A 15,000-nucleotide genomic window follows, 5' to 3' on the forward strand; every position below is an offset into this window, starting at 1 on the left:
TTTGTGTTTTTTTTTTTTTTTTTTTTTTTTTTTATATTTTTTTATATTTTTTTTTTTGCAAGAAGCTAGTACTGCAATATAATGTCATCAAATAATTTTATATTTGGATATAAAAGTTAGTAATATTGTAGTAGTAGTAGTCACTTAATCACTAAGTGTCATAGCGCATCCATTACTTCACCTCCGAGCGCGTAAATCTTCAACAAAATATGCAGATACTGTCAAAATCGGTTCCAGGGAGTATATAGGGATTATTAACGTTTTAAAAAAAAAAAATTAAAAAAAAAAAAATTTAATATTTTTTATTTTTATTTTTTTTATGTTGTTTTTGATGGTGTGTTTTTCTGGAACGAATATTCGAATATTCGCTCGGAAAAACCAACGAATATTCGAAGCCTGAAAAATGGTATTCGGGCCAGCCCTAGTTTAGGCAGGAGTTTTGATTTTGATATCAGTATGTATTATTTATAGAGATTATTTTCAGTGAAGAGAATCGTACCTGTTGCCACCACAGTCACAAACTTGGATCCAAAGTGTCCGTCTCTGGAGAGTCTGCAGGGGTTGGAGTAAAGGTTCTGGAAGTGTCCGGCTGTGATGCATTCCTCTGCACTCAGGTAGTGAGAGTCCTAAAGCAGGAGGGAAGACAGGGATGAGACAGGTAGAGAGGGGTGTGTGTGTGTATGGGGGGGGAGGGGGGGGGTTGAGTGAGTGAGAGAGAAGAGTGTGTGTGTGGGAAAGAGCGAGCTAAAGAAAGACAGTGTGTGTGTGTGTGTGTGTGAGAGAGAATGAGCGAGAGAGAGAGAGTGAGTGGTATAATCATCTGTATGTTATGTTGTTATGTGTTGAATATTTTTACTTATTAATTTGATGATGTGCTTTGGCAATATTGTACAAAACTGTAACTTTCATGCCAATAAAGCCAATTTGAATTTGAGTGAGTGAGTGAGTGAGTGAGTGAGTGAGTGAGTGAGTGAGTGAGTGAGTGAGTGAGTGAGTGAGTGAGAGTGTGTGTGTGTGTGTGTGAGAGAAATCGAGACAGTGTGTGTTTGAGTGAGTGAGGTAGTGAGTGAGCGAGAGAGTGTGTGTGTTTGTGGTGTGAGAGCAAGAGTGTGTGTCCGTGCGTCCGTGTGTGTTCTCACATAGTTTCTTGTGTAGCGGACGGTTCCTGTCCTCGTGTCCTCAGAGAGAAGGTCAGTGAAGATCCAGCCCACCTGGAAACCAGAGAAAAAATGTTTAAAAAAAAAATTAAAACATTTGTTGATTAAACCGGTTAATACACAGCCTAGGCTCTGTAAACTGGTATGTAAACAAACAGGCCTGCTGTAGCTAGCGACAGGCCCGTTTACAGAGGCTAGGCTGTGTATTAACAATGGATTTTTTTTCCCAGTTCACACGGTAGCTGATCATGAGGAGATTTTCACTCATTTTCGGCAACAAATATTCCATATTTGCTGACTGCAAAGCAAGTAAGAAACCACTTTTTCTAAAGAGAGGCTCCATGTCAGTCTAACCTTGGTGAGTCCCAGTTTGGCAGCGATCTCGTCCACAGCTGCAGCTTTAGGATCCTCCACCAGCTCCAGGCTGTTCTGAGTCGCATTCTGACAAAACAAAGACATTAAAACACACGCGGTTAAGTTAAAACTAATAAAGTCTACAGGACCCTTTAAATTGACTTATGACAGACACTAGCTGGGTTTCTATCAGCCTGTTTTTATGCCATTAAGAAGGGTCGCATCAGAAAATGTTGATGGAAATGTCAAAATTCCCATTTAAAAAAAAACTTTATTTAATGAAATACAATTTAAAAAAAATCTCTGCATAATGTCGTGGTCTCAGGATATCAATAACTTCACTGAATTGTTTAGTTTCCGGTCTGTAACATTTACTAATTCTACTTTCTATTACAGCCGTTGTTTGCCTATGGCGCCATCTTCAGACCAAACTAAGGTGTTTGGTGTTTTGTCCTCCCAACGGAGACTTCAAGGCAGCCTGCGGTTAGGGTAATGGTAAGGAATAGAGCCTTCCAGACAGCGCTACCTTGAAGGCTCAGTTTGGGGCACAAAAAAACACCATCGAACCAAACTAGTGGAGTTTATCTGCTCCCAAACTCGATGGAAACACACCTAATTTACACAATTCTTTGGTTAACTTTTCTGAACTTTCAAACTATTCCCTTGACATGTAGCCGTGAGCCTGTCTAGTGCTGTGTTGTACCTGTGGGGGCTCGTAGATAGCTGCCACCTCTGCTCTGATGCCCAGCGGTATGTCTTTGTGTTCGGTGAAGCGCCCGTACAGATATCCCATCCTCTGGCTGCCCGTCTTCCTCCAGAAGTCCAGGAAGCGGTCTGCGATGGTGTGGTTCTCAAACATGATGTTGTCCACGTGCCGATATTTCTGGGAGAGGAACAGAGGGATTAGTGCTATTGATGGTATACACACACACACACACACACACGCACACGCACACTCTGGGTATAACTACACAACATTCGCCCCGCAAAAATTTGTGGTGAGAGAAAATATTTCTGGAAGAGGAACAACAGAGAGATTAGCTGGAATTATCTGTTGGCACAAGGCAAGGCAAGGCAAGTTTATTTCTATAGCCCAATTCAGACACAAGGCCCATTCAAAGTGCTTTACAGGGGGCAAGATTAAAATACATAATACACATTAGAAAAGCGAATGAATAGAAATAAAAACATTTAAAAAGCAATTGAATAGAAGGGGGATTCATGGCTCTAAGGTTTGCTTCCTCAATCATGGGGCGGAAATCAATCTTGATGCAATTTTGGAGGTTTCTACATTAATTAACACACACACACACGGTGTAATAATTGTGGTGAGTTTCTACATCTTCTAAAAAGGAAATGTACCTCATTTGAAAGTGCTGCAGTATTATGACATGCATTAACGTTTCACAAAGTTTTGTATCTCTTGTAACTAAAGATTTGTAAGAAAACTTCAAGCAAACTTCTTTTTCAAGCATTTTTTGATGGCAATTGTTTTGTAGCCGTACAAAATTGATGAATTTATACACGTATATTGACAAAAAAAAATCTGTTTCTCTCTGTATATTCTCACTGGGCTAACACACACACACAGACACACAGACACAGACACACAGACACACACACAGACACAGACACACACACACACCTGTCTGTTGAGTGTGAGGGCGCTGGGTTGGCACTTGGTGCAGATTCCTTCGGGCCAGGGCGGATGGCCCTCGCAGCCCGACTTGATCTTACAGCTGATGTTTTCCAACGCTGTGTACTTCCCTCTGAAATGAACAGACAGCAGTGTTAGAATCCAGCCCGGGTCGTTCTCTGCATTTCATTCCCCCTCTCTGCCCCATTTCATCTCTGTCTCTCTAAAACTATCTAATAGAAAATGCCCAAAAAATAATCTTAAAAATAAAAAAAATAAAAATAAAATATTTATATAAATGGATCAGTGAACAGACAACAGTGTTAGGATTCAACCAAACATTTTATAATGGCTACTACCACCTTAAAAATATAATACATATTTAACCAGACATTTTAATTGGAGTATTAACACTCTAGAAATATATAAAAAAACTATTATTTTTGTCTATAATTATTTTTTGTCCATCATTTACCTTTGATCTAAACAAAGTCTTAAAAGTCTATACAGTAGAGTACGCCATGTTGGTTGTTTATTTTATTTGGTCTTTTGTTTGTGTGTTCACTTTTCAAGTTGTGTGTTTATGTTGTAAAAGGAAAACATCCATGAATAAAGTATTATAAAAAAAATATATATTGATTGATTGATTGATTTATATTTATTTCGTCCATGGATGTCTTCCAACAAAACTCATTTCAACATTCTCACATGTACAATCCATAAAACCATGAGGAAAAGGAGGCAGGGTGAAGAATATCTTATATTTCCTGCCCCCTCAAAACAAAACAAACAAAAAAAAAAAAAAAACACTCTATATGTCAACTCATAGTCAGTGCATGACAATAATAAATGAAACAAAATAGAAACCAAAACTATATATATATATATATATAAAAACCATCGTCTCATTGGCCTGTTTTTGCTTGTGGGGTCTGACCATGGCACATTGAGGGGAGAAGAAGGGAGAATAAATATTGGCTCTTATCTCCACATGGGGGAAGTATCTATCAAAATGTTTCTTATTATTTTACTTTTTTCTTTCTCATTTATTATTATTATTATTATTTTTATTTTTTATGTCACCATGAAAACAATAATATGGAAGCCATGAAACATGAAATATGACTTTGTATTATGAATTTGTATCAGATGTCCCTGTATCTATGTGACCACCTGTGAACATTTAATAAATATGTGAATTACAAAAAAAAATAAAAAACATTGTCTCACTTGTCAGCTCCTCCGGTCAGCTTGCGAAGGTACGCGTGGAATGACATGTGCTTCACTGGAGGGTCCAGGTGGTTCAGGTAGTCTTCGTCAAAAGGCTGAAAAATATAAAAAATATATATTTAAGTAAAATAAAATAATAAAAATAATAGTGCTATTGTTTACAGGCTGTGAGTGTTGAGGTTATAAACAAGAGGACATTCTCTTACCTCTAATGGTACACAGTGCACACATTTTCCAAGGGCACTATGGCGACATCTGTAACCAGAAAAAGCATCGTTAGGTTTTTGAAATGTGTATTTAAAGCAGCTCCGAGTAACATTTAAATATCTTTTAAACAGCCTCATGTTTCCTCTCATAATCATAAATTACCTTTAACAGCAAACGAGACCATCAGTGCAAAGAAAGACATTTTTATATAGTTTTTATTACTGCATTTGGTCTGGTCGCACACCCAGTCCGATTTTCGGTTCACGCGTGCATGCTCTATGTTCACATATCTGTATTGGTCGCAGATTTCAGTGTGGCGCAGAAACGCGATTTGAGAAGCCTATCCCTGTGTGCAATGGGTAATATTGTAAAATGTATTGGCATATTTAGTGGCATCCTTTGGGAGAATTTACAGAAGCTATGGTGGCCTTCAAGGACAAAAAGCTTTAGTTACTAAAGATGGCATCATCCACCACTGCCTCAAGTCTTTCCACAATATCAAGTGATGAGGTGAAGATGTATTTAGTTATTTATTCTATAGTACTTCTTCTTCTTGGTCTTCCAACAGGTGCATTTCCCCAGGACGCCCACTAGATATAAAAACGTCTAAGGCCGTTAAGTTTGTCCGTTCTGAGCTACTGTAGAAACATGGTGGCCTCAGCGTCTCGCTCCTATGTAATGTAAAAAAGGCTAATTCTAAAAAGGTAGTTAATTTATTTAAAAAAATTAAAATAAAAAAAATCTTTAACCTTTATTTCTACAGGTAAATTCCATTGAGACCGGAGACTCTTTTTCAAGGAAGACCTGTTACCATTTACACGTTACGATTCCCACACACATTCACACACACCGATAGCAGCAGGCTTACTATCGACATTCACACGAGGCAAGGTGGGTGAAGTGTCTTGCCCTAGAACACAATAACCATGACACAGGTGGCAGGGCGGGGATCGAACCTCCAACCCTTTGATCATCGGCCGACACGCTCTACCACCGGAGACACAGTTGCCCACAAATTAAAAAACTCATTTTCAAGCGATACTATATTATAAACAGAAAAACAAGGACAAAACAAAAACAAAACAAAACACATTCCCGCTTACAGCTGTGGGTCTTTGTTCCTGTAGATCTTTCCGTCTTGCTTGGTGAGAACCTGGTCGATCTCGTCTTCCTGAATCGTGGTGGGCGCTGAGAATGAACGAGGGATGACGGAGGAAGAGGAGGAGGAGGAGGAGGAGGAGAAAGACGTAGAGGAAGAAACAGACGGCTGAGAGGAGGAGGAATGGGGCGTCGCTGTGTCCATCCCTTCACCAGAGGACGAACCTGAAGGGAACACGTACAGCATGTCCCCGTGCCTATGGAGGGGGCAAGACAAATGATGTGTTTTAAAAGATGAATTTTGGGCATTTTATTGCTTTATTAGACAGTGTGTAGAGAGGGGAATGACATGCCTATGACATATGAGGAGAGGGGACACATATTATACAGCATGTCCCCGTGCCTATGGTGGGAGGGGGCAAATTGTATGTTTTAAAGATTATTTTTGGGGCATTTTATTGCTTTATTAGACAGATTGTAGAGAGGGGAATGACATGCCTATGTGGAGAGGGAACAAATATTATATTTAAATGTATCATTTGGATGTTTTTAAGTGACTTTTATTGGATTAACTCACATTTACACCCGTATTTCTTTCTGAGAACAGCATAATACGATTCATACAACTTGGAGGGGGCAAGACAAATGATGTGTTAAGAGCTGCTTAGTCAGAATAACAGTGACTTTTACTGGGTCCCCTCAAATCTAAACATATTTTTCAGGGTGCGTTGGTTGGTACAGCGTTTTGTCAATGCTTCTTTGAAAGATAATTCTACACTCAAGTCTCGTATTGTAAGCTTTGAAGGGAATACATTTTGCCCTTTTTAAAATAACCGTTTTGGCCGGAAATGATTGCAACTAGGGATGGGGCCGATCTGATCCAATTTCGGAATCGGGTGTGTTACCGCTGTGATCTACAGGCAATAATGCAGAAAGCTACAATACTCTCCACAAATGACCAGTAAACAAGACTAGGTGACAAGACTAGGTGAACACACGTACACATTTTAATCCTCTCCTATAAATGATCTAGACATTACTAATGATGGTCATAAAAGTATGCGATTCATTTAGATTACTTAATCACGGAGCCTGTAATTAATTAGATAAAAAAAATGTAATCGCTTGACAGCCCTAGTTTAAAGCTAAAGATGTTTTTTTTCTGAGAACTCCATAATATGATTCTTACAACTTAATATAATATAGATTGAAAACGTTTTAAATGCTTCTTAAAATGAAAGGCACATTTTTACAATAAACAACAGTTACTTTGGGTTAAGGACAATAATCCATAAAACATGACTTTATGTCCAGTGTTAATACACAGCTTAGTCTCTGTAAATGGGTATCTTGCTAGCTACGGTGGGTCACTTTGTTTACATACCAGTTTACAGAGCCAAGCTGAATGAAGCCTAATCATAGTTATATTTGACTGTACATTTTTTATTTATTATTAACCTTTATTTATACAGGTAAAATCTCATTGAGACACAGGGTCTCATTTACAAGAGAGACCTGTTCAGGTAGGCATCAGCAGCAACACAAAGTTACAGACTAACTAAACATACAGGAGACACAACACAGAACACAAACGGTAAAATAACGCAGTACAAAGGGCAAAGAACAAGTTAAGTACAAGTTAATGATCTAGACTTCACTAATACGCGACGCTGTTTTGCTGTGACTCACTTGATCTTGAGCAGAGTCATAGTTTTGTTCTGGGACAGGATCTCGTCCGTCTTGTTGCGATTCTGATAAACATGGAACCCGTTGGAAGTCCACCCGAACTCTGAGGCGATCTGAAGAGACGAGAGACACAGTGAGTGTACTGATCAGAATAGACTACAAACTGTTGTTATTATTATGTGGCCTAAAGTCAAGTTACAGTTAAAAGTTGGAGTCAGTGATTCTGGAGAACGCTTGTTGGCTAAATCAGTAAAAAAAAGGTGTGTGTGTGTGTGTGTGTGTGTGTGTGTATGTATCTATGTGTGTGTGAACTAAAAGGTGTGGGAGTGAGTGAGTGAGTGAGTGAGTGAGTGAGTGAGTGAGTGAGTGAGTGAGTGAGTGAGTGAGTGAGTGAGTGAGTGAGTGAGTGAGTGAGTGTGTGTGTGTGCTTGCGTGTGTATGTACATGAGTATCCGTGTGTGTGTGTGTGTGTGTGTGTGTGTGTGAGCGAGCATGTGTGTGTGTGTGTGTGTCTAAACTAAAAGGTGTGTCTGTGCTATCAAAGCAGATTACCATGTAGCATCTTGGCAGGAGAGAAACACTAGTTAAGGTCACGAACAGAGCGAGCCAAACTAAGGTATTAAGATCACGCTGAGTCATCCAGCTGACACACAGTATCACTATCGCATGTTTATCTCCACATCAGATATTAGACAGACAATCGGCCTGATGCTGCTGTTTTTTTTTTATTAAAAAGATATTTTTTTGTTATTTTAAGCTTTATTAGACAGTACAGAGTTGAAATGGGGGGGGGGGGGGGGGGAGAGAGAGAGAGAGAGAGAGAGGATGACCTGCAGTAAAGGTCCACGGGTCGGTATGAAAACAAACGGGGGATGTGACGGATATAAAAGCAAGAGGCAAGATCAAGGCGCCATGTTATGATGAAATAAATAAGTAAAAGTATGTCCCAAGTGTATGCCTACTGCTGCATTCTAACTAGATTATTTTCATGGTCAGATGTAGTATGTAGTAATAGAGAAAAGAAAGAGAATGAGATTCGGAACACAGTCTAAGAACGTTCATGTTGGTTTTCTATATTCGCTGCTTTCACATCAGCAGAGAATGGAAACCTGCATTGATCTGAAGCCTACACCCTCCTCCCTCACCACGGACACATACATATTTAATGAGGAGCTGCTCAAATGCTTCTCTGCGCCTGGTATGCTGGAATATATACTGCTGCACTATTTTAGGCTTGTTTCAAATCCACTGGCATTTTAAACATACTATCTTAAATCTACCAAACTCAAACTGTAACTCTTTCAATTAGGCTATATTGTACTTTTATCAATTTAATTTTATTGAACAGCTTGTTGTGTATTTGTATTGTATATGTATTGTTGTTTCTCGACATCATTGCAAATGAGGGTCACCGCCCAATTGATATCTTGAGTATAAATAAAGGTTAAATAAATCATTAAATAAAATTTGCAATTATAAAAAGGGCCCTATGAAATCCGTTACATTTTTCCCCAAATTAACAGTATGTTGACAGACTTTGCAAAAAAGCTCATCATAGCGAGATTCTGCTGGAATATACTACAGCACTATTGTATGCTTGTTTAAAATTCACTGTTTCAAAGGCATTTGTAATTATAAGGGGCCCTGTGAAATCAGCTTTATTTCCCCCCCAAAATTGCAAAATGTACAGTATGTTGACGGAGTAATTCTGGTATTGTTATGCTCTGTATTTCAGGGTTACATTTGAATTAGGTCATTTGTTTGTTTATTAGGCCAATTTGGACGTTTCAGCTGCTTTCATTTTGATTCTGGAGTGGAGCGGTTGTGTCCCTTGTTGTTTACCCTTCATAAAAATGTTCCACTTTACCCCCAAAAACTAAATTTCACCCATATTATGGCATTCTGTTTTTATTGCACAATTCCGTGATTCTGTCCATGTTTTCCCAGAACTCATAGGGCACTAAATAATTGTTATTATTATGCTCATGTATAAATAGCGGGTAGTTGGAACAAATCTAAAATAAGATTAATCTTCGAAACATATACAAATGCAGGACTAAACATATATTTTTCTCATTAATTATGGTTTATATATATATGCTGTATTTTATTGCACTCCAAATGCATGACTAAACATATTTAATTATCTATTTTTATATGTTAACAATCTCTATCCCTATTCTCTGTAGTGCTTTCGGTTGACAAGCAAGCAAAGCCAAATGTATTCACTACACTCACTACATTCTGGAACTTTCTGCACAGCACCCAACATAAATGAACAATGAGAAGGCACCAGCAACACAACAGTGAAACAACAGACAGTGCACACTTTGGCATTTTAAAAAAAAATATGTGGTGTACATTGTGTAGCCTAGAATGAGGCATGCGTGAATTTCTTTTTAAGATTTTTTTTTTTTTTTTGGGCATTTTCAAGCTTTTTTTAAATGTATTTGATAGTGTGGAGAGACAGAGATGAAAATGGGGTCAGAGAGGGGAATGACATGCAGAGAACGACCACGGGCTGGATTCTAACCCGGGTCTGCTGTGAAGAGGACTGAGACTCTATGGGAGGGATTTCTTTTTCTTCTGCTCATGTTACTCAGATGTCTTGTTTTCGTGACTTTGTGAACTGAACTTGTTTTGAATATGTTAAAGGTGCAGTGTGTAATATGACATCATCAAGAAAGTTCTACAAAGTTCTAGAATGCAACGCTCCCTGGGTAACCCCACCCCTTCTGAATAATAACAGAAGCTACAGTGGCCTTCAAGGACAAGAACAATTCTACATTTTAAACAATGCACCTGATGACATTCCACTATGACACTTTCAAGATGGCGGCACTAGGCCTTGGTCCAAGATATGCAGAAATATGGACATATATGAGACCCTTTCTAAGGAAAAAAAAAAAAAAAAAAAAAAAAATCAGCTATTATGCACTAAATTAAATGTACTTATGGATATTATAATTACTTTCTACAAAATCTGCTAGGAAATAAAACCCAAAATTCTACACACTGCAGGTTTAATGTTTTGGAGACGGGCATTCATCCATTTCTCATCAAAAATAAAATACTACTCAATTTGACGAGGCTACAAATGATTTGCTACTGAGCTCACAAATGCATTACCGTTACCATGTCTAACCACTACACAACGCAGCCTTCATGTGTGAATTTTTGCCAGTGTGCCAATCCAATCCAATCCAATCCAACTTTATTTATAAAGCGCTTTCATCAAACCAGAGCAGAGACAAAGTGCTGTACAGGCCTAAAATAAGGTACAATAAAAATAGATAAAAATAAGTAAAATAAAGTACAATAAAAATGAGTAAAATAAGGTACAATAAAAATAGATAGAAAAATGAATGAGGTAAAAAATAATATCTAAAATAACAAAAATAAGGTACAATAAAATAACATCAAAAAACGTAAACGTGCCAGTAAAACGTTACCTTCTTCAAGAAAGCAGCAGCCGTCTCCCTCTTGGTAGAAGCGATTTTCTTCATTCCGTCCGGGGATTGCACCCTGACGATCTAAAAGAAAAGACGCAACAACAAAACACATGATCAGAATTAGTTGGTTATTTAGTAAGTTAGTTAGTTTTATTTATTTGTCACAAACACAATTACACAGGGCAATGCGTAGTGATAGTAAATATTTTTCATCACATTGCACATTTAAAATTATCTACTTTTTTACTTTCTATTCTATTTTATATTTACTGTTTTATATTGCAAAGAAATTTCCTTTGCACTACTTAGTATTTAGAATGTAGCTTATGTACATATTGTTTATGTCTATTTTATTCGACTCTATATTTTTTATCGTTCCTATTGCACAGTGGGTCAGAGATAAACGCCATTTTGATTCTGATGTATGTCTTGAATATATCAGAACTGACAATAAAAGACTTTGACTTTTTGACTTGAAATTCTTATGTACCATGTTTCGGCTGTAATTCACCTATATAAAGTGCAATATTATTATATATTGATTGGGTGAATGCTAGAATAGAATACACTAGCCTGTATGATTTATCAGTGCAAATTATTATTGGGATAAGGGTTTGGGTGGGTGTATGGTAAAAGCTGTCCACAAGGTTTTGAAAAATAGCAACGGTATTCCTTTAAAGGCTGATGCAACATTTTCAAAAAAATGAAATCATAGACACACAAAAACAATCCCTCTCAATGATCATCTTTTTCATCACAATGTTGCATAGTGTGCTGTGTAATGTGCGGTGCATGTTTGTTTGAAATACTTTAAACCTGCAGTGTGTAGAAGTTTGGGTTTTATTTCCTAGCAGATTTTGTAGAAAGTAATTATAATATCCATAAGTACATTTAATTTAGTGCATAATAGCTGAACATTTTTTTTTGAATTATTTTTTCCCTTAGAAAGGGTCTCATATATGTCCATATTTCTGCATATTTTGGACCAAGACCTAGTGCCGCCATCTTGAAAGTGTCATAGTTGGAATGTCATCAGGTGCATTGTTTAAAATTTTGAATTGTTCTTGTCCTTGAAGGCCACTGTAGCTTCTGTTATTATTCGAAAGGGTTGGGGTTACCCAGGGAGCGTTGCATTCTAGAACTTTGTAGAACTTTCTTGATGATGTCATAATCACACTGCACCTTTAAGGGTGGATTAAGCAATTCTAGAGAATGCTTGTTGTCAAAAATACATTTTGTTAAAACAGCTAATTGTACACAATGCGCTTAAAAAAATGTCTGTTCACACAAAGCCTAGGCTCTGTAAACTAGCTATGGTGGGGCCCTTTTGTTACCATCATGTTTACATATAAGTTTACAGAACACCATTAACAAAATACAACAGTTCAAGGTCTGTAGGATGTAAATGTGTTGAAATTGGTCCAAAATAGTTAGCTAGGTGCAAAGGCGGAGACATGTTTAAACCCGGGATAACGTAGCCTATGTCTTACAGTAGTAATATAATATTGTCTTTGTTTAGTTTCTTTGTTGTTTTTAAAAAGCCTCCTGTGGACAGGTGTTGAAAGCTAGCATGATTTATGCTAATACACTGAAAAACAATGCATCTGGTTCGTCCAATGATATTGTCATGTCCAAGTCAAATACAATCTAGAATACAATACAGTTAACACAGTCTCTAGCATGTTGTGGTATGCTGTGTTTGTGTCAGTCGGGATTAAGTTCAAGTCAAGTAGCATCAAAAATAGATGTAGCCATTGTACATCTGTGAGGGCAATGAGTTAAAGAATCCCCGTGAGATAATACAAACTGGGATGCGTTGTTCTGGGGTGTAGCGTGTAGGCATAAAATAGACTGTATTGTTGCTGCTTTTTTTTTCTATTTGACTTGTATATGGCATATTTTCATGTTTCTTTCTTGACATTTTAGTATGTGGAAAACAAAGGGAGAATTTCATTGTATGACTGAGAACATGTTTCTTATTGTGCAATGTGACAATAAACACTTTTGGATCTAAAATTAAACTTACTGACGTCACTCACACATAAAAATAACAATGTAGTTTAAAAACGACCACAGCACCTGTCAAGTCAATGACAGTGGGATAGTATTATGTTTGCAGCATGACAGTGCAAAAACATACTCTACTTTTAAACAAATTGCTCATTTCTACTGTGGCAATATGACGCTGACTTTGTCCCAGAAAACATTAACAAACCAGGCCAAAAAAAAACATGACTTTTAATGAATTAATAACACATTAATTCACACTAGATCTACTAAGAACGTCCAGGCTAATGTTTGGCTAACGAGCTAGGCCTGCTAAAACTAGCATTTCGGGTGTTTTCATTGGTGAATTTGAGCTTGTTTTGAAGCTTTCCCGATACCCAGCGATGACTGTTTTAATTCGGCTTGCCTGTAGCTAAAGATTAGCCGGGTTGCTCCACAGGGCCCCGGTCAATCTATGCTAAGCTAGGAGGCTAATTCTGCTGCCTCATCACTCCGGAGCTAACGATGCTAGGCTAACGTTAGCCGTTGGGAACAAACAAGCAGCCGTTGTACTCACGATGCTGTCCGCCATATTTGTGTCTTGGGTTGATATCGCTTTGTCAGAGCAAAACACACTTTAAATAAAAGTAAAAAGAATTCACAGAGTCTTAAATTCTTCCTTCTGTCAACGAAACTCCATCCCGCAACTCAAACACATAGCGGTGTTACACTCATTAGTGACCGACTCACTGACTGGTTGGTGCCACAGCGAAAACACGCCCCATAGAAACAAGACGCTTTTTCCCTTTTTCTTCTGTCTGAAAATACAATTTTTTTTAAATTTAATTTAAAAAAAATGTATTTGAGGATAAGCCCCTTGAGAAGTAGCATCTCGTTTTCGAGGGTGTCCTCAGAAAAACATTCAGTTCTACAAATACAATACACAAAACAAACACATAGCCTAAATACACAGGCTCTCATAATTCTCCCCAAAAATAGCAGCAATAACAAAAACAAATCAATATGTACATTCATTCATAAACAGGAGCAAGTTGATTTAAGATACACAAGCAAAGAAGTCTTGAAGCTTTGTGAAGAAGTGATTGCTCTGAGTACAAATACACACCAAGGAATACTGTTAAATGCAGTGGTGGTAGGATGTTCCACTTTGACATTGGCACACCTACAACAAGTCTGCTATTTTTATACACATGGAAGCATATTTTTTTCTACTGGGAGCATGATTTTTTTTAAATTTAGGATCCCCCTCTAAATGAACGACTATTCTTCCTTTGGTCAACACAAAATACAGAGAGGTTTGTGAATATATGTCTGTATGTTGTCCTAATTCGCTTAGTGGGGACTTAATGGTTTTTGAAAGGCCCTATATAAGTTGAATGTATAATTATTTTTATCATTATAATGATGTAAAAGCATATAACCTGTTTGCATGTCAACTCACTCAACCTCAACTCTGCTCATCAAGATTAATCTCTTCCTGTGCCCGTAAACTCAAGATAACAACTTTGGATGTTTTTTAAAAGCTTCCTGTACGATATATGTGTCTAATCTTCTGATCTGTATTTCTCTGAAAGCGCATAAGATGATAAAGAGCCTCGTGCTTCAAAAAAATGTTTTCCATGACGTAGAGGTCTGCGGTTCTCAGAAGCGGCTAAAGAGAGTTGACACGGAGCTGTTGGCGACAGTGTTTGAGTGACAGTCACACTGAGACCTCGGAGCAGAATGGCTGCAGTCGCACTCCTCACCTTAATGCTGTTTGCTTTCATCAACAACATTCACTCAGAAGAAGAGATCATCATCCAAGAGAAAGGAAGCTATTTCACCTTTAAACTCTATCACAAGGCCAACTCCTCCTGCCTGATCTCCAGGTCTGTTGGAGAGGAGAAGCTTGTCCTATGGAACACCTCTGTCTCCTCGTCTGAGAACTCCACACTACCGGACGGCTTGAAACAACGACTGACAGTTTCCAGAGATGACGATGTTTCTCATTACAGGATCGACAATCTGACCGTTTCAGACTCAGGCCAGTACCAAGAGGAGTGTTGGACCGATGGCAATGTGACATATGAGAGAAACACCCAAATTATTATTTGTAGTAAGAAGGATAAATCAAAAACAAATCTACTGGGACGCAGAGAAACTGTGGACTTGCGATGTGGGGAAGCAGATGACA

At 37.9% G+C, this 15,000-nt stretch overlaps 1 protein-coding gene across 1 annotated transcript in view; it reads right to left on the reverse strand.

Annotated features, from left to right (window-relative positions):
* nploc4 (NPL4 homolog, ubiquitin recognition factor) overlaps nucleotides 1–13,525 on the reverse strand; it is a gene marked incomplete at its 3' end in the record, with an annotated part of 15,496 nt that extends 1,971 nt beyond the window's left edge. The window contains exons 1-11 of the mRNA XM_080049573.1: nucleotides 13,384–13,525; nucleotides 10,821–10,901; nucleotides 7,372–7,481; nucleotides 5,688–5,939; nucleotides 4,584–4,632; nucleotides 4,378–4,472; nucleotides 3,157–3,280; nucleotides 2,215–2,394; nucleotides 1,512–1,598; nucleotides 1,140–1,211; nucleotides 500–626 (exon numbers count right to left, since the gene is read on the reverse strand). Of these exons, the coding sequence (XP_079905699.1) occupies nucleotides 500–626; nucleotides 1,140–1,211; nucleotides 1,512–1,598; nucleotides 2,215–2,394; nucleotides 3,157–3,280; nucleotides 4,378–4,472; nucleotides 4,584–4,632; nucleotides 5,688–5,939; nucleotides 7,372–7,481; nucleotides 10,821–10,901; nucleotides 13,384–13,398 (1,192 nt within the window). The 5' untranslated portion in view covers nucleotides 13,399–13,525. The remainder of the gene's footprint in view (nucleotides 1–499; nucleotides 627–1,139; nucleotides 1,212–1,511; nucleotides 1,599–2,214; nucleotides 2,395–3,156; nucleotides 3,281–4,377; nucleotides 4,473–4,583; nucleotides 4,633–5,687; nucleotides 5,940–7,371; nucleotides 7,482–10,820; nucleotides 10,902–13,383) is intronic.
* Nucleotides 13,526–15,000: the final 1,475 nt, after the last annotated feature.

This window comes from Ammodytes marinus (assembly GCF_949987685.1).
Source record: "Ammodytes marinus genome assembly, chromosome: 20".
Classification (NCBI taxonomy): Eukaryota; Metazoa; Chordata; class Actinopteri; order Uranoscopiformes; family Ammodytidae; genus Ammodytes; species Ammodytes marinus.